Genomic DNA, 20083 nt, shown 5'->3' with positions numbered 1-20083 from the left:
AGGTGCAAAAAATAAAGTAAAAAGTACTTTAAAGGGAAAGAAAGCAACCTGAGATGCCCAAATCCTGAATTTTGGGATGACTTAGCGTTATCTATGTGTTGTGTCATATTACCTTGCATCTGGAGTACCTCTTCCAGTATATTCTCTTGCAGATGTGAGCGCTGAGCAGGTTTGCAGATCAGGTCTCAGGACGTTGCTTTGGCCATTAGAATGTAATCCTCTCTGAGAAATCTAGATTAAGTCTGTTGCTTTGAAACTCTATGGAACTGGTTGAGAGAAAATCCAGTTCTTCAGGGCTGCACTGCCTTATGCAGAGAAACTATTCTTCCTGTATTCTTTCACTACACACTTTTCAGCTCTTCTAATTACAGATTTTTTTTTACGCCACAGTCCTGATTCCAGTTTATCTATAAAAGAGCATCCACTGTACCCTGGAGTAGACATAGGAAAAACTGTATGCCCTTCTAAACTATCTTGTATGCAAGAGGAGGTGAATTCAAGTCATGCTGACAGCTTTAATTTTGTCCTGTCTTAATGATGACCTTGGTAGTGTTCTCTTTATGTAGTCACCTGTTTGTGTGCATGTCGTTTTCCCTGTACTTTAAAAAAAAAATCAGTGGAACTAATATGGTAAGTGACAACAAAAGCAGGTAGATGTCCTTTGCAAAAAACTGCAAAGGAGCAGACCATGTGAAGACAGTTCTGTTGCTGGCTCCCAGTCCCATCCCTTTGCCTAAGTTCAACATCCAGCCTGACTTCCTGACTTGCTCTTATTCTCACCCTCACATTTTACTGCATCCCTATTACAGTCTCCATCTGCTTCTACTGTGTCAGCAAAGTTCATAGAAATTGCTATCAGCCAGTGTCAAAGTTCATAGGAACTGCTGTCAGACAATGTCTAACTATGGCCCTATTTACTCCATTCCCTGCAGTCTGTCCCAATACCTCTTATACCTTCTTTTCTCTTATCCTCCCCATCCAATTCTTCACTAGGTTTCCTTCTTCAGTTTCAGCGCCTGGCCCTGCTACACCCTGGCTGGCTTCTGGACAGTGATATCAGAAGAGCAATGCCCCTTCCAGTTCCCTCTCCTATGCCCAGGCCTCCTCGTCTCTCCCTGCAAGTTCCAGCTCCCTCTCCCAGCTCCTACTGCATTGTGTCTCTCCTTGGCATTTCTCCAATCAGCTTCCATTTTAATCCCTTTGCCATACCCTGTTTTATAAGAAATTTTTAATCCTGTCTCTTTGCTGGGCCAGTTTGTCTTCCATAACACGTGGGAGGGCAGAGTGACCCCCTTCTCCCTAGTCCTGTTTATCTGTCTCCGTACATGTTTGTCTATAGTCTTAGTTTCCTTTGGTAGCAAAATTTCTGTGCTCCGTGTTTTCTTCCAGTGTCCCTTCTGACATGCCATTTCCAGTCTCCTCAGTTTCCCTATTGACTCTCAGTATCTTTGTGAGAAGTCCAGCCACATTTACTCAGTCCCAAACTTTTGATTCAACTGCTCAACTTCTACTTTTTCTAATTAACGTTACTTTCTTGGCCTGATAGCTGGTGGGGTTTTTGAAAGCAGCCAGACACTGACTTGCCACCAAAATGGCTTGCATAATACCTCTAAATGCCCCATTTTCAGATGTTCCTTTCCCTCGTGATCTGCTCTGTCTGCTTTTGTCTGAATTAAACAGCTTCTACACAGAGGAGCACCATGGGATGGCCAAGAGGACAGAGAGACAAACTGTATTCTCAGTTCTGGTGCTTGGCCCTCCTCTAGCAGTTACTGAAGTAGCTATTACAGGGGAAAAGACATTTTTGAAGCTTGGCTTGAAGCGTGCTAGGGTCCTCAAGGTCCACCATACCTCTGAGCTGTGTGAGCTGTTGGAACTTGCTCAGGCTGGAACTGGCAGGGACTGTCCTGCTATGTTTGACACTGTCTTGATCCAGTCCTTGTGAAATTTGATTTTCTTTTTCTACTCAGGATTTTATCTGGATAAAACTGACACAGTGTGACTGCCTTTCATTGTTGCTGAAATAACCACTAGTCCTGACTCAACCAAAATCTCTGCCCGAAAACGCTGTAAAGCATGGCAGGGAGGTAAGGTTGAGCAGGAGGGAAGGCAAGAGAGAGTGCTACAGCTATGGCTCTTTAGAGAAAAATTCACCAGTAGCTTTTCCAACAGTAGGGCTGTAAATAATACCCATGCAAAATTTACTTGCGGTAAAAGGATGCCTGTGATCATATTTTGTTTCCGTGTAACTAATTTAGCACATCGAGTCTTGTCATACTACTACTTCAGTCTTGGGCACTAACAGTGTGCACTAGCCCTGCAAGTTGCAACATTTAATAATTTGCAGAAAGAAGAGGAGATCAAGATTGCATGCTTCTAGAGGACTTAGAATGCATCCTGGAGCCGACTGCTGATGCACACTGGTAACCTGTGTGAACTACATACTTGGCTGGTCTGCGTTAAAGGCCAGAGATGTTCTTCATCCTCAAGTACTTTAAGATACTTGTTGATACTTTGACAAGAATTAAATGTTTTGGGCTCCTGTGGTCTTTGTTTTGCATGGCCTCAGCAGGAATTGCTGGGGCTTAAGGAAAAACCAGATATTTTTAGTGCTGTTCTTTCCCTTCCCATTTGAAACAGTATTTTGTTTATGCTATATTGGGACCAATATATTAAAATGACTCCCAGATCCACAGTTTCTGTCGTGTGCAACTTTTCTTGTGTGAAGAATGCTGCTAATGTTTTGGGGAGTTTTCACGGTTGCTTTTTTAAGTGGAGGCTTTCATATTGATCCAAGGCCCTCTAAAGAAATTGCAGGGCTTAAATAACATCATCGTATTCACAGGAAGCAATGCCATAACTAGATCCTATTTCAGTGTTGCCTTCTGTTTTAAATTGTGTTGTAATACTCGTAAAAAATTTAATTCTACTGCAGCCTGTGACTTGATAGCAGAATTAGCTGCTGGGTAAACCATTCAGTTAATTACTGAAACTATGATCTCAAGCAGAAGAGCCAAGAAGGAATGCAAGATGAATGGAAATAACTTTAATTAATGAACAAAAACTTGTAGACTGGTCAAGGAAAGGGGTAAGTTTTGAAGGACAAATGGCAGCAATACATTTTTAATTGCAAGAATAGGTGACCTCTGGCAAACTCCGTTACTCTGCTGCTGTAGGGCGTGTAGCCAGGCAATTCCTTAAGATATACATTGGTTGAAGCTCTGTATATAGATGTTATTCAGAGCTTCTGAACTCACTTTATTTTACTCCAGGTGCAGAGTATGAGCCAAAACCTTATAAGGAAAGGTCTTCTAGAGGAATTTTTGTAGTTTCCCCCCTATTCCTTCTCCCCCTCTCAGTGGCATTGGCTGTGACTATCACAAATGGTTTGTGAATTGGCTTTTAAAAAATGAACCACAGAAGTTGTGCTCCCTGCAGCAACCATTTTCTCTCCAGGGAGCACCTGTGCTCTGGTCAGTAGGTGCTAAACTTCTTGTTCCTGCTGCCTGTTCAAGCTCCTAAATCCCTGTTCATCCCATCCTCCCTGCTTCTCTAGGGACTTGGTGTGATTGTTTACCCTACAAGACTGTCATGTCTTCATCATCTGGAGCTCTGTATTGCTCTGTGAGACCCAGTTTTCTTTTCTCTGTGCCCATATGCACAGCTTAGGTGGCATGCATGGTACCCTTGACTAGCTGTGCTGCCTTACCCCTGCCCTTCCACAGCAACAGTCCTCAGCAGCCTCCTCGGCTATGCTGCTTCCCTACAGTTTTCTGCCTTCTTAATCTTTTGCATCATCCTATATATTGATACATGGTAATACACAAGCATATGTAGATAGATGTGTATATGGATAAAAATAGACAGATGCATGCATCCATCCATATTAACATTTATAAGAAATAGGTATATTTGATAACCATTAGCTCTGAGTAAAACAGTAAGAGAAAAACCACATTTTTTTCTCTGCTGTATAATTTGCCAGTACTCAGACTCATTGAAGTGTTTTTCTGATGCCACTTCCCTCTTCCTCCCTCTCCCACTTGCATATAAATATGGAAACAAGATTTTGAAGCAATATAAATTGTAGCTATAGAACTTGTGTATGTGTGTGACCTTTGAAGGCTTTCTAGAAATGCTTGTTACTGCTTTAAGTGTGTGCGCTGTCCTGACAGATTGAGGCTTGCTCCCTGTGTATCAGCTAAAATAAATATAGCATAACTGGAAAATGTCAGAAATTATGATTAAAATAGGCAAATTAAATTAAATTTTTATTTTATGTAATATATAGTTATTGTGACCACGACTTTGAAAAATTTGACACTTTGTCTTTTCTCAGAAAACATTAGGAGATTCCTTTATGCATCAATTTAAGCATTCACACTTTCTTTTTCATCTTAGAAAAATATGCAATATTATTCATATTCCTAAAATGATTATATATACACTTGTGGCTTGTGTCAAACTGGTTTTGGCTAGGAATGAAGCCAGTTTAAAAAGCACAGAAACACATTCCTGGATTGTTCTTAGTAATTACATAAAACTGCTCTTATTCCATTAGTTATAGAATTAAAAAATAAACTTAGTTTCTGTTTAAAGCCTAGCAGATTTAGTGAAGAAAGGAAACATAATTAATGTTTGGGTAATTGAACCAACCAACGGTGCAGCCAGGCACTTAAAATGAATGGTTTATAGAAAGGTGTGATAATGGCAGCATAGCTGGAAGAAACATAATCCGTGGGAAAAGTCATTATTAGTGCAGAATTGCTTTTATGTTGTACCAAGATTATAAGCAGTAAAAATGTCACATGCTGTTCCCATAAGCAAGATAATGCTTTGATGACAGTGGGTACGCAAGAATCTGGAAATGTTGATTAAATTCAGAGCTTCGGCAGTTCCTGGTAACCAACATGTTCTGGAGTTGAATTAGATTTCAGAGAACTGTTATTACATCTGATTTTTTTCTTTTTTTTTTTTTTATTTATTTTCCCCATTCACAGTAGGCTTTATTCTGGGTGGAATGTAAATAGCTGATTACTGAAAAATCACTAGCACATATGTAGTCATCTTTTGATAACAGGTGATCATCCTTAAAAAGCAGAATTAAGACAGAAATAACTTGTACAACCACCAGGCATTAGTCACACATAGCTCTTATATAATGCTTATGTCTTCAATCAGCGAGCTGGCAGCTGGGCTTCTTTGTAATATTTATTTGGAGAAGAAGTAGCTACCTCATTTGGCAGAGGAAGAAAATGAAGCCAAGAGTTAAGGGACATGCTGGGGGGCACACAGCGCTTAGCTGGTGAGAGTATTACAGCTAAGAAGTGTCCATCATCGTACATTGAACAAAGCCAACAGCAGAGTGGAGGTCTGTAGCAGTGTCTCCTCGTGCGCTTTCCCCACTCAACCCCTGGCCTTTTGGATATGCTATTTTTGAGGCAAAGCGAGTGAATGCTGCAGCACTTACTGTAGTTTTCCCTTTTGTTTGTTGTTCTAGGTGAGGAGGCATATTTCCTCTTCATTCTATTATGCCTTGATAAAAAGGACAAATAAAAATACATAGCTGGAAATACTGAAAATGGCTTTTCAGCAATTGAAAACCAAAATGTACTAGGCTTAAGCTTGCCAGAACTCTTGAACAAGTGTGTTAACCCCAGCACCAGGAGGAACGCTCATATGCACAGATTTTCCTTTGTGGATTTGTCCACTGTACTTTGACTATGTAATCATAGTAATGTATGAAAATGGGTTGGATTCTCTGGGAGATAAGCCATTTGTGTCTGGGAATTTCCTGGTAATGGTTTGGTAATCATTTTGGCTGCTTTCTTTTGGATTGGTCCTGTTAGTTCATGCATATTGAATGTTTGTTCCCAACTGAACTGCAAGACTGTTAAATGGAGTTGGAAATGCTCTGTGATCTCATTCTGAAAGTTTTTTCTTGATGCTGAAAAGACTTGCATTGTAATCAAGTTTTAATCTTAATAAGTACAAGAAATCGGAGTACTTTAAGGGGACATTTTTGTTCTTAGCTTAGTGTTGTGTTTATAGACAGTGAATTATGTTATAGCTTGTTTTTTCCCTAGCCACGTGTTTCGTTTTCAGTTCTTCTTTTTCAGAATTACATGTAACAAATGGTGCTGTTTTCTTTGGTTGGTCTTCTAAGATGAAATATTGGAGGGAAAATTGTTAATGTGCGTAGAGGATATAAAGGACTTTGATTTTACATAATTTTTAGAAAAGAAAAGTCAAACCAAAATATTGGAAAACCAGGATTCCAATTATCAAACAAAACTAAGATAGCCTTTCTTTAAAGGAAAAAATTAAATTACATTACTTTTAAATGTAGTACAAAATTGCTGTAAAATTGTAGCTAAAGTAATGCATTTTAAAAAGAATCTCATTTACTTAATTTGTTATATAAGTCTAGAAACTAAATGAATGGTCCAGGGAAAGTGAAGAGGAGATAATTATAAGAATATAAGGTTGCACACACATAGCCATCTGGTAGCAATTTTAAAACAGAAGCAATTAGTTTCTTTTACTTAATGCAATGTAATTGTGGAACTTGTTGCCACAGAGTTTACAGAAGCCAAAATTGTAATTGGGTTCAGAAAGGAATTGAAAGAGTTCATGGTAGGTAGATTCATAAAAAAATGCTAAACAATCTGGATGCAATCCTGGCACAAGTAACTCCTTTTTTTTTTTAGGATGTCTGGAAGATGGGAGGATTAGGAGAAGGATCTATTTGTTTCCAGTATTATTATTTTTTTAATGCCATTTCTCTGTCACAAAGTGCATTTACATTTTCTCACAAACTTGAAAATATTTGTAGTTGCATGTATGTGGAGTTATTCCTTAGTGGCATTTAAAGTTTTTTATAAGCATTGAATGCACCGACCCTTACTCTCTAAGGTAACTTACAGTGATATGTAGCACATCAGAAAGATCTGATTATGCAAAATTAATAATATGCCTGCTCTTCTTTTGCTTTAGGACGCCGAGGCTTCTTTGGCTATTCGTTACACAATGCAAGCTCAAAAGTAAAAGAGAGGAAACTACAAGGGACTTGTCCTCCTGTTGGTCGTGGAAACTATGGAAAACCATGTTTGAGTGAAAGTGCTCATAGGTCCCCATTTTTTAATCCCCGTAATAGTTTTCACACGATACATTCAGAACACAGCCCTGTGAAGCCAAGGATTATTACAGTGGTGAAACCTGGCGGACACACACTCAGAAGGATAACCTTGCTTCTCAACAGGAGATCGGTCCAGACCTTTGAACAGCTGATGGCTGACATATCAGAAGCTCTGGGATTTCCACGCTGGAAGAATGACCGTGTGAGAAAGCTTTACAATCTGAGAGGCAGAGAAATCCGAAGTGTTTCTGACTTCTTCAGGGAAGGTGATGCATTCATAGCCATGGGGAGGGAGCCCCTCACTTTGAAGAACCTGGAGGTGGTATTACAAGAACTTTATCCTGAAAATCCATATGCTGCCAGTGCTGCCATTCAGGAGAATGAGGAGCAGTCACAAAAACTGAAGAGCAGGCTGTATGACAAGGCTTCAAAAGTGGACAGTGGCTTTGATGAGACAGAAATTACCAAGAACTGCAGTGAAGACATGTCTCCCAAACTGGTAGTTAGACATGAAGGAAAAAGTCAAGCCAAGACAAAGCAAGAAGAAAAAATGAGAATCAAAAAAAAGTGGACTAGAGAGAGCTGGGGTAGTGAGCAAGGAGTGAAGCCTTCTAGAAAAACCCGAGAAAGTGAGAGGTACCTTAACCATGAGAGGAGTCCTGAGGAGGGATTAGAAGAGAGTTCAGAGGAGGTGGTGAGGTGTGAGAAGTGCGAACAGGAAAGGCAGGCCAGGCAAAAGTTACAAAGGGAAAGGCAGGCTGAGGCCTCATTTGAGAACAGAGACCTGAACACAGGTGCATGTCAGAGGTACCATGTAGAAAGAAATGCAAAGATCAGGAATTGCCGAAAATCTTCAGAAACTTGTCTGGAAGGTGAGGAAGTTGGTTGGAAAGATAATGGCTGTAGGAGGACATGGAAGTCCCTACATAGGAATGTTAATGAAGAGCTGGAGAAGCAAAAAAGGAGCATTGAGAAGGAAAGGGATGTGGAGAAACATGAAAACCATGGGAAGGAAGTAGTAAAAATCAAGAAGAATGCTCTAGAAGGGCTGCAGCTAACTCATGAAGCAAAGGAAGAGGATGGAAGTAGCTGTGTAATGAACCAAAGTGGTTGGCTAAAGAAAGACACTCTGAGGGATGCTGAGAAACTATCTAAAACACATAGGGAGGGCAGAGAGGGACAAAGGGCTAAAGAGGAGGGTGCCAGAAGAGAGGGGAATATCATGCGTAGAGAGAGTGACATGATGCGACGAGAAAAAACAGGGGAGCGCAGAGTGAATAAAGAAGAAAACAGGCCTCAGGGATTGGAAAACACAAGCCGGAGGCATGCCATTAAAAACAGAGCTGATGTGGAAAAACACTATGAGATTGGCAGAACTATCGGGGATGGAAACTTTGCAGTGGTGAAGGAATGTCGGCACTGTGACTCCAATCAGATCTATGCCATGAAAATTGTTGATAAATCCAAGCTGAAGGGGAAAGAGGACATGATGGAAAGTGAAATTCTGATCATTAGGAGTCTCTCTCATCCCAATATAGTAAGCTTAATTGAAGTGTATGAGACAGAAGCTGAGATCTACCTAATCCTAGAGTATGTCCCAGGAGGGGACTTATTTGATGCAATCATAGAAAGTGTGAAGTTCACGGAACATGATGCTGCTGTCATGATCACTGACCTGTGTGAAGCACTGGTTTATATCCACAGCAAGAACATTGTCCACAGGGACCTCAAACCAGAGAATCTTTTGGTAAGTATTAGCAAACACATTGCATATGTGCAGGAGTTGAATTTATTTTTCTTTTAGTTGTGGATCTTTGAATATTTTTAAGCAAATACTGTGCAGAGATAATGTGCTGTGGCAGGATTGTTTGGGAAAATGGGTACAATTTTGAAGTGAAATTACTATTACAGTTTACTTCATGTAGATCTTCTGTGCATTGCAGATAGCAGTGCTTGCAGATAGAAATTCAAATAAAAATGACCTGGCTTTCAGGGGTAGTGAGCATTTGTATTTTTCTGGAAATCAGGCCCGTTACTTAGTATCTGACTTTTAGGTATGCAAGGATGAATTTTTTTGCATGAATTACACTGTATTACAAGGCATCTTCCTTGCAGACCAAAATTTATTAAAATTGCTAATTTAACTTATTTATTTGGTGGACTTTTTGCCCACTGCAATCATACATCCTGCAGACTGCTGTGCTGGTCCTCTACTGTAGTGATTTCTATCTTGTGACAATTTATTTTCTTAGGAGCAGAAGTATGATGCAGTTGATTGAAATACTCTGACAGTAAAATGTGAATGTTTTGGTGAAATACAGCACTAAAGTCAGCTCAAATACTAACTTCATGCCAAAGAGAAAAGTTCTTTTCTCTATCACATTTCTGAGGCTACATTCTTTGCATCCAGCACTGAAGTCAATAGTTACTCACATGTGTGAATAGGCATAGAAATGTTTGCAGTATTGACACTTGACAAGACACCCATTGTAGAACAGTAACAGTAAACAACTCTCCCTCGCTAATCATGTGTTACACTCTTGTACTAGGGTTCCAAATTTCCTGATAGATACCAAATATTTGCCTGTCTCTAACAAATCAGATTTTTATCTGCTGGTGGAAGATCATAGTTAGTCAGAAAAAAAAGGTAATAGATCATTTAGTCCTATGTGCCATTCAGTTCTTTAAGGGAATTAATTTTGGAAAGAAATCAGTGTGAATTTATGGAGAAGAGCAGCAGTGTAGCCTGTAGGACGTGCAGAGCTTGAATGAACAAGGCTGGGCCTCAACAGTTTGCTCCCAAACCTTTTGACTAACCAATAGGATCTGTACTAGGTCTTGCAATGCATCCTGCTTAGTCTGATGAAAATCCTTGATATGTGCTCTGTGTGTAAATAAAAGGTAGTGAGGGCAAGTGGCTGGCTTGCTGCAGGAAGAAGTAGGCTTCTAGGCCCTGCCTTCATGCCTCATTTTGCCATTAGAACAAAACTTCACTTAGAACTGCAGGGCTTTTTCCAGAAGCTGATTTTCCATTATGAACCAGGCGCTGCTCCTTCCTATTTGTTGAAAATCAGCTAGGGCATGTGAAACACCTGAGACCAGATGTTTCATTTCCTTCTATAATATGTAATCATCGCAGCAATGCAGGTAAGCAAAAAGAGGCAAGATACGGGTCCATTCTGTTTTTTTTCACGTTTAGTTCACAGCATTGCAAAACAGAGATTCCTGGGCAGTGGCAAAGTTGTGTAGCACTGAAATAATCATGTTGCCCATTCTGACAGAAAATATTTTTCAAGGACAGACTGGTCCCCAGCCTGCAGGTATTTTGTTGTATGAGAACAGTGTTACCCAAACACTATGGGAAAGAAAATTGTACCTGTTCCAGTTTCACCTTGCTGCTAATTGGCTGTGAACACCTGTATTAGATATCATTTATATAAAGCAACCTTTTGAAAAGTTAGTCCGTTCAACAAGCCGAATGAGTTTATAAGCTCTTGATAGTGTTGGATAGCTCACGTGCTATTTAATATGCATCCCTATAAATACAGGGCATTTGACCAAGATTCTGGCTTTTCTGACTTTTTAATGTGTTGCCTCTGACTCCTCAGAGTGACTAGGGCAGTAGCGGTGGAGTAGGAAGGAGAGCTGTCACTAATCCTAACGTCAGCCAGTGCTGAACAATAACAAACAGTACTGAAGCAAATTTCACGGGTTCCTCCGCTGTTTGTGGTTCAGGGACTGGGGGCAGCCTTCTGGAGAGGAAACACAGTTCTGGAAGTGCTGGCTTCCTTCAGGGGATGTCCATGGTTCTGGGGTACCTCTTGCTTCTCTTCAGATTCCTACACTGCAGATGTTTAAGTCTGAATTAGTCTTCCTAGACTTTATTTGTATATGGAGGACAGAAATAGGTATGTACTTTTAGGCTGTTGGCTTCTTTGTCCTACTTTGGGGTTTTCTTCTTGTCCTTTGTATTTTCTTGTCAACAGTTTTTCCCTAACCCTTTCCAGCAAACGGGAAATGGAAGAGAAAAGATCCTTGGTCTGTTTTACTAAGGAAATGTGTTTGTCTACTGTAAATGTGCTTTGTGTGAGAATCTAACCCTGATCCTAATGACTTTTGATGTCCTGGCTAATTTCCATCAGAGTTGACAGAGAAGCAGCAAACTGGGAAAAAAAAATTTCCATAAATTTCACAAAAATAAGCAGCTGGGGAAAGAAGGAAAACTGTTTCTGTCCCTGCAGAGGAAAAGGTGGAAATACACTTTCATGTCTAGTGAATTGTAAAATTACTGGCACAGGAGAGAGTTGGAAACCTGGTTTAATTATTAGTTCACTGCACTACTGTTTCTCTTATGGAACTGTCCTCTGGTTATAAACTTCTGTAACAGTCCACCACCATTCTTTTTTGTTTTCCGCCTCTCTTTCACTGCTGTGTCTGCCCACAGTGATCAGGCTCCTTGCAGCATAGCTCTGAGGCAGAAGGGTGGTAACTTGCGCTACAGAAACAAAATCTGTTTGACAGCTGGTGTGAAGACAACTGCTCCGATTCCCTCCCATCTGGTAACAGAATCACCTCATTTAGGACTAGGTGTTCAGCAAGAATACTTTTGCTACCAAGGATGAGCAATGTGGTATGTTTGGTCCCAGAAAAGAAGCCAGTCGCTTCTTTGATGCTACATGGAGGACCAGAATTTGCTGGCAAGGTTTTTAGCTAAGGGACTGTTTAATTCTACAGGTGTTGGCATTTCTTGACTTGTGAGTGAAAAATTAATTTCAAAGTGTAGTAGTGTTTTTTCCAAGTTACAGCTGTAAAAGATACAAAGTCACCTCCTTGCCCCCTTCTGGGGAAAGGGGGAGGGTTGTATTTGTGATTGTATACTCATCTCCTTGTATGCTTCCCAAACATACTAATGTGGTAGTTGTTTAGCACTCAGCTTCATTAATAATATCAGCATGTGTCATGGTTTAACCCCAGCTGGTAACTAAGCACCATGCAGCTGCTCACTCACTCTTCCCACCCAGTGGGATGGTGGAGAGAATCGGGGGAAAAAAAAAAGTAAAACTCGTAGGTTGAGATAAGAACAGTTTAAGAGAACAGAAAGGAAGAAACTAATAATGATAATAACAGTAATAAAATGACAAGAATAATAATAATAAAAGGATTGGAATATACAAAACAAGTGATGCACAATGCAATTGCTTACCACTTGCTGACTGATGCCCAGTTCCTGAGCAGTGATACATCCTTCCCTGGCCAACTCGCCCCCAGTTTATATACTGGGCATGATGTCACGTGGTATGGAATATCCCTTTGGCCAGTTTGGGTCAGCTGCCCTGGCTGTGTCCCCTCCCAACTTCTTGTGCCCCTCCAGCCTTCTTGCTGGCTGGGCATGAGAAGCTGAAAAGTCCTTGACTTAGTTTAAACATTCCTTTAGCAACAATGGAAAACATCAGTGTGTTAACATTATTCTCATACTGAACCCAAAACATAGCATTACACCAGCTACTAGGAAGACAATTAACTCTGTCCCAGCCGAAACCAGGACACAGTGTTACAGCTTTTTATGTGTTTGAGGTTTTTCCCTCCCCACCCCCCCTTCCTTCTTCTCTCAAGTTTTCATGTATGTATGAGAACTTGAAGTATAGCCTTTCTGTCCTTTAACTTTGCTTTTGTGACACTATTTGCATATACACAAAGTGCTGTCAGAGGTTTCTGAGTTAGAAGCCTGTTTAACCAGTTACCTGTCAAGAGCTTTCGGTACGATAAACATACGTAGGGAATCTTCTGTAAGATTTTTCATAGACATTCTTCTAGCTAGCAGCAAGGGATGCCTGAAACTCAAAACATGTAGGCAGTACTTTTTCTTTAGCTCTATTTCTAATATACAAAACATCCCATGGGCTAGCTTGCTTTCATGACGTCTATAAGAAGAATCTGTGCTACCATATGTATGTGCATACAGGGAAATGTTAATGCTAGAAATCATCATCTTAAACACCCTGATGGATTTCACAAGGTAGGTGTGAAAACATACAAGACTATGAAGTACTGGGAGTCATCAACAGAGAGGAGAAAAGGAAAAGATTAGTTCATCCCTTCTTTGAAGATGAACTTGGCTTTGTATTAATGTATTATAATCTTCTGGATGTGTGGCTGGGATAGCTAGAAATGCTCAGACAATATTCTAATATTATGCTATGGTGTCTGTATTTGAGACAGTAGTGAACAATTCTGACTGCCTTTGATCTGAGACTGCCAGATACTGGCTTCCCTTGCAGTTGAAGGACAAAAGTAGTTGTATGGCCTAAACTGGTTGTCTATAGAAAGCTTACTGAATACTGGTCTTCCTTATCTCAATTAACTCTATAGGCAGGTGAGACAAGGCAACACTTTTAAATGGACATTTGAAACCATTCTTTGTAGTCTTGAATGCAGAAACAGTAATAGCTGTCTTTTAGGTATCACAGTAAGGCTAGTGTGTTCGTTTAATGTTACCATTTTTGCTTTGTTCTCACCATTTCATAGAGCACATACTGTAGATGTCAGAGGCTAGATTTCTCTTGAGCAGGTTGTACATTTCTGTGATACTGCTATGAGTAAGTAGTCTGGCCTCAGGAAGGAGTAAAAGCAACCTCAGAAGCTTTTGTTTCTACAGTGAAGAACATTTGCGTGCTCAAAGTGATGCCAGGTGATGGAAATGTAAACTGGAGAGTACAAAGCTGGAGATGAAGGGAATGCTCACTCTGCCCGAGCTGACTTTAAGCTGATCTGAGCATAGTGTTAGTGAAGATGCTGAGGAGTTCTGGGCTAAGGTTTTCAGGTGTACTGACAGGTTACATGCTGTCTTTGAAATGATTGTCACAAAGCTGTGAAAATATACCCATGGTGCATGCTGTTCCTACCTGTTTGGTTCTTAAGTAAAATGAAAGCTCAGTGGTTTTGTCCTGGAAGAGCAGATGGCGTGGTGTTGCCACCTTGTGCTGTGATGAGAGATTAGGAATCTGGCATCCCAAGAAAAGAAAAAGTACAACAGTGTATTTTAGAAAGCAAGACATTTCCTGCTGATTTTGGGATTGGGATTAAGACCAGTGTGTTCTCCACTCTCCCCACTCCCCTGCTGGTTTCTAAAAATTTATACAAACATTTCAGTATTGTCTTAGTCCAGTAGCATGCAGGCTATTAGTTGAAATTCCACATGACCTAGTTTTCTTATATAATTTTAAAAGTGTTATTTATACAATAGGGCAATATATTCATGCTCATATTTTCATAATATATATAAAATTGAGTATTTAAATTGTGAAGTTTTTTAGCATTCTACCACTGTTACCCCTGTTGTTAGAATATACATCCTGTGGATAGATGCTGCTCTAGAAAGTAACTGTTACCTCTAATTTATTTTTCATTTTTGTCAGCTGTTGTGTCCACAGTGCATCATGGCAAAAATCATCATGAAGTTGACTAATGTAATAGAGAAAATGGTTATGGCCTTTTAGGTTTCTCCTGCAGAAGTTTTGACTGCATGGTTGTAGTAAACTTTATTTTCAGTTTCATACTGAAAAATATATATATACATTTTTTTTTTAGAAAAAAACCCAAAATGTTTTGCTTAATCAAAACTAGAGTGCTTATATTTTCTATAAAGATGATAAAAGGGGATTAGTAAATTATAATGTTTTATTTTGTAATGTAACACTTTTTCTACAAAACAAAAAAAAGGGAAAAAACCCAAAACTTTTTGCTTAATGAAAATTGGATAAATGCTTACAGTTTCTGTAACGATGGTGAAAGGGGATTACTCGGCTGCACTGTAGGAGAGCAAATTTTGTCCCATCTGTGCCCTTAGTTGTCTTATAAAAGAAACTGTCTTTAATTTTTTACTTTCTCAAGTACTGTCTGATGGCAAAGTATGAGGCGTTAAAATATGGAGTATACCTGTTGCATTATATTCCAATTTGTCTATTCAAAGCTGGAGTCCAGATTTCCTTGGCTTCCTTGTAGACATTTTAGCTGCTGAACTGTTCCCCATAGTTTCAGAGACAGACCACTTTTCATTTAAAGCAAATTCATGACATTTTTTACCTCTTAAAGAATATTTGAATATCAGTCACCAGTATTAAGAATACTGATGTGTTTAATTACACTGCTACATTCTTCATGACTTGGCCTTTGAATAAAGAATCATAGAATAGTTTGGGTTGGAAGGGACCTTTAAAGGTCATCTAGTCCAACCCCCCCCTGCAATGAGCAGGGACATTTAATTAGATCAGGTTGCTCAGAGCCCAGTCCAACCTGACCTTGAACGTTTCTGAGGATGGGGCATTCACAACCTCTCTGGGCAACCTGTTCCAGTGCCTCACCACCCTCATCATAAAAAAATTCTTCCTTCTATCTAGTCTGAATCTACCCTCCTTTAGTTTAAAACCATTGCCCCTTGTCTTATTGCTACAGGCCCTACTAAAAATCCTGTCCCTGTCTTTCTTATAAGCCCCCTTTGAGTATTGAAAAGTCACAATAAGGTCTCCCCGGAGCCTTCTCTTCTCCAGCCTGAATAACCCCAACTCTCTCAGCCTGTCTTCACAACAGAGGTGTTCCAGCCCTCTGATCATCTTTGTGGCTCTCCTCTGGACCCGCTCCAACAGTTCCATGTCTTTCCAATGCTGGGGACCCCAGAGCTGAACGCAGTACTGCAGGTGGGGTCTCATGAGAGTGCAGTAGAGGGGGAGAATCACCTCCCTCGACCTCCTGGCCATGATACTTTTGATGCAGCTCAGGATATGGCTGGCTTTCTGGGCTCCAAACACGTATTGCTGGCTCATGTTGAGCTTCTTGTCAACCAACACCCCCAAGTCCTTCTGTGCAGGGCTGCTGTCAATCCCTTCATCCCCCAGCCTGTATTGATACCAGGGGTTGCCCCAGCCCATGTGCAGGACCTTGCACTTGGCCTTGTTGAACCTCATGAGGTTCACATGGGCCCACTTCTTAAGCTTGTCCAGGTCCCTCTGGATGGCATCCCATCCCTCAGGTGTGTTGACCGCACCACTCAGCTTGGTGTCATCTGCAAACTTGCTGAGGGTGCACTTGATCCCACTCTCTCTGTCATTGATGTATTTTGTTTCCGAAAATAATGTTTCATTAACTGTATTACAGATTAATGCTAAAGACCCATGCGTACAAAATTAGAATGGGGAGAAGTGTTTTGATTACTTTCCAGGTGGATGTAGGAGATGGGAACTGCTGAAAAGACCGGTTTAGGAGGACGTTGTGCACGGATCCATTTCTCCAACTCTTATTATGTGATGATTGTGACTTATTTATTTTCAGGGCAGCAGGTAGAGTAGCAGAGTAATTTGTAAAGAAAGTAAAGCTTTTGTTTGTTTTGGATTTTTTCTTTTTTGTTAGACTGGTATGATGGCGATATGCTTTTCAAGTGACACTGTAAAGTCAGTAGTTTACCTGGGAATATCATGTCTAAGTGTAAAGACACCCACAGCATTCTTCTTTGCTTTCCCAGGGGAAAAGAAGAATTTACTTTCCCAAGAGGAAATAATAACATGTAATTGACTCGTGGTTATTTTTTTTGTCTTCCTCCTTTTCATTTTTGGAAATTACAGTGTAACAGAGTTAGTAGAGCAAAGGGGTTTTTTTCTTCCATTATTGCTTGCCCTCTTAAATATATGCACCCTCTTAGTATATGGGGGGAAAAAAACCACTTTCTGAATACTGTTTATCAAAATACTGTTTCCATTTCATGTTGCTTTACTTGAAGGTGCTATTATTAGAACATCTTCCGGTTTATTATTAACTACTTCCTTTATCTTTTGCTGTCTTAAAATGCATCTGGACTAAATATATGTATTTTTTGTTGTGTGTAGGTTCAGCATAATGCAGATAAGTCTACTACACTGAAACTAGCAGATTTTGGCCTTGCAAAGCAAGTTACAAAACCCATATTTACTGTGTGTGGAACACCAACGTATGTTGCCCCCGAAATACTTGCTGAGAAGGGTGAGTGCATATATATGTAATTTGTTGTAAATCATATGATTCCTCTGCACTTTCTAATCATGGATATATTCCAGAATGTTTAAGCCTACTGATATGTCTTTACAGGGTAGGAGGTTGGCTAGCAGTGTAATCTGTGAAAGGAAAGGAAACCTTTTAGCTTTTGACAAACACAAGCATGACATCAGTCATGTTTGCATTATTAATGTCTATGGTAATATAACACTGATTTCCAAGCAGATAAGCCATAAATTATCATAGATGGTAATTGCTGAAGTGGGGAAGTGAACAAAAGCTCATGTTGCAACCTGAGGCTAGTCAGCCCCATTTCATGACTGTAACCAAAAAAACTTTCCAAGGCCCCTAATGATGCAAAAACGTGAACATATATGTTAAACTTATGTAAGAAGCCAAAACATGTTTTGCATCAGATGAAATTTTGGAAATATCATATCCAAAAAGATTCAGACCTGGAAAGGAGTCGGTTTTGTTGATGACTCAAGGAAAGGTATTTATGGTTTTTGTTCTGTGGAGCTGGGTTGCACATCTCCAGTTATATCCAATTTCAATGGAAACTTGGCACTCTTAGTGCTTTTTCAAAGAGAATCTGAGGAGAACTATTTTAGAAATATATGCTGTTTTCTCAATTAATCTCCAGTTGACACTGGCCTTGTGAGACAGTGTTTGTGAAACGTGTTGAAGAAGAGAGGCACTTTGTGAGAGCTGTAGTTATTAACAGGCAGAGCAGCTCAGCTTGTAAGCATGGTGTACCAGCCACTTATTCTTCTGCTGACCTCATCTTTTTGAGAAACTGAGTAGAGCTTGTGTGTCTCTTGGAAAATAGAATGAAAAAGAAACAGTTCTTTACCAGTTGTGAGTTTTCTTTCTAAAACAGGACTTTTGGGTTGTCTTTTCTTCCTTAGGCTATGGGCTCGAAGTAGATATGTGGGCAGCTGGAGTGATCCTTTACATTCTGCTCTGCGGTTTTCCCCCTTTTCGCAGTCAGGAACGTGATCAGGAAGAGCTGTTTCAGATCATACAGCTTGGTCACTATGAGTTCCTTTCCCCATACTGGGACAATATTTCTGCAGGTAAGATTCAGCATGTATAGCAGATCTGAGAAGTGACAGACTTCTTTCTGGAGTGGGAAGAATGCCCTTTTGTTCAGGGCAGTGAGCTCAATGAGCTTGGGGGTGTCTTACAGGCCTCTTTTGTGTGATTCTGTGTTTGCTTTAAATCTGAATTTAGTCCTCTGGTAGTATCAATGGCTGTGAATCTGAATAGTAGGTCTGATTGATTTAATTGATTGCTCCCATTCTGAGGCAAGAGCAAGGTTTTCTTCACCTTGCTTTTATGAATTGTCTCTGTAGAAAAAGGTATCAAAATAATCTCCAGGTTTATGTTAGATTGTAAACTTGTATGCAAAAATCCTAAAAGCTGAGAATGAAATCCTTGCTCTGCAGAACGCAGTGTGGATTTTTCTATTGAGATCAATGGGGTCTGCATGTAGTAGTTTTTTCCTTCTTATAGGCTAGTACAGTGTCTTTTGTGTACTCTTCAAAATCGGAAACCGGAAAACCCCTCTCTTCCTATACAATCTTTTTAAAGAAAATGCTCAACAGCATTCTACGACTTTTATGCTCCTTGAGGGATGAGATACCCAATGTGAACTCCTGTGAATCTGAACACCTAGCCTGATGCCTTCAGCATGCTTTCAAGATTAAATTCCCTTCACCTTCTCCTCTCTTTCTGAAGGGGAGAATGATATCAGTAAAAGATATGCTGGAGATTTAACGTCTTCTGTCACTAGTTCTAAATTCAGTTGTTAGAGTATCTCCTGGGGATAGTCACAAAAGTCATTATGGTAAAATTAATAAGACAGAATAAAAAAGACTTTTTGTATAGGTGTAACTGTCAGCTTCATTACGTCACTGTTCTTCTCCCCTCCCTCCTTTTCTTTCTTTCATAATAGCAGCAAAAGACCTCATAACCAGGCTGTTGATAGTGGATCCCCAGAAACGCTACACAGCACGACAAGTGCTTCAGCACCCTTGGATCAGAACAGCTGGAAAAACTAACAGCAGAAATTTGCAGAGAGAAGTGACAATAAACATCGAGCGTCATTTCCGGTCCCAGCGCCGGAAGGAAGTTGTGGATGAGGACACGTGAAATGTCTTTAAGCTCTTTTAGTTTTCTTTTTATTGATTAACAAATTATTTATGTTTTCTTTTCTAAATTAATTGGGCCTTTAGTGTATAGTTGTTGCTGGCCATTGCTATGCTTTTTTTTTTTTTTTGATTCTGAGATTCTGAAGGACAGAGATCAAATTTGCATCTACTTCCCTCTGATGTTACTTGAGTCTCTCTGTTGACAGCAGTGGGGACTAGATATTTCCTGGAGGGTATCTATTATTTTTTTTTTAATACTGATTTGGGCTTTTACATTATGTATCTCTTTTAGATGACAAATATTTGCTTCTGTGGCTGACACTACCGATGACTGTGAAATGTTTTCTTTTGTCTCTCTTTGTATGATAACTTCCAGGAGTTTTGTGTTTATAATGTTTTCAAAATAGCTGTCTGCATACACATCCTGCACTAATTCTCTAAACTGTCTTTTCACCAACTCTTGCTAGCAATAGAGAAGGTGAAGGAATTTAAAAAAAAGTAATTATATTCTTTAGCTGTAGGATATGTTAAATAAGCAGCAAGATACTATTTATTAAGTTGTGAGGGAAGAAAAATCTTTATAGACTAAATCGGATATTTTATGATATCTCACTTGGCAACATCTTTCATTGGATATTCTCATGGACAGAGCAATAGACTGTACAATGTTTCTGTGAAAACTATGGTAGTGCTGTCTAGTATGGTAGTTTTGTTTATGAGAAGAAGTAGGAAGATAACATGGCTGATACCTTTTCAAGACTGTAATAACAGC

General features: G+C 39.8%; 1 protein-coding gene across 2 annotated transcripts; it reads left to right on the top strand.

Moving 5' to 3' along the window:
• Positions 1-2229: 2229 nt before the first annotated feature.
• On the top strand, positions 2230-19594 carry DCLK3 (doublecortin-like kinase 3). 2 transcript variants are annotated; one of them, XM_010582404.1, is made up of 5 exons: positions 2230-2489; positions 6997-8885; positions 17014-17146; positions 18067-18234; positions 19116-19594. In XM_010582404.1, the coding sequence occupies exons 1-5, from the start codon at positions 2414-2416 to the stop codon at positions 19310-19312; spliced, it is 2463 nt and encodes an 820-aa protein (XP_010580706.1). In that variant the 5' UTR covers positions 2230-2413; the 3' UTR covers positions 19313-19594. The 2 variants fall into 2 exon arrangements, with proteins under 2 accessions (XP_010580706.1, XP_010580715.1); XM_010582413.1 differs by having other exon boundaries at positions 19119-19406.
• The last annotated feature ends 489 nt before the right edge of the window (positions 19595-20083 follow it).

The sequence above is a fragment of the Haliaeetus leucocephalus genome, unplaced genomic scaffold, assembly GCF_000737465.1.
Source record: "Haliaeetus leucocephalus isolate CR32 unplaced genomic scaffold, Haliaeetus_leucocephalus-4.0 Scaffold83, whole genome shotgun sequence".
NCBI classification, from domain to species: Eukaryota; Metazoa; Chordata; class Aves; order Accipitriformes; family Accipitridae; genus Haliaeetus; species Haliaeetus leucocephalus.
This window is presented reverse-complemented; position numbering and strand designations above follow the sequence as displayed.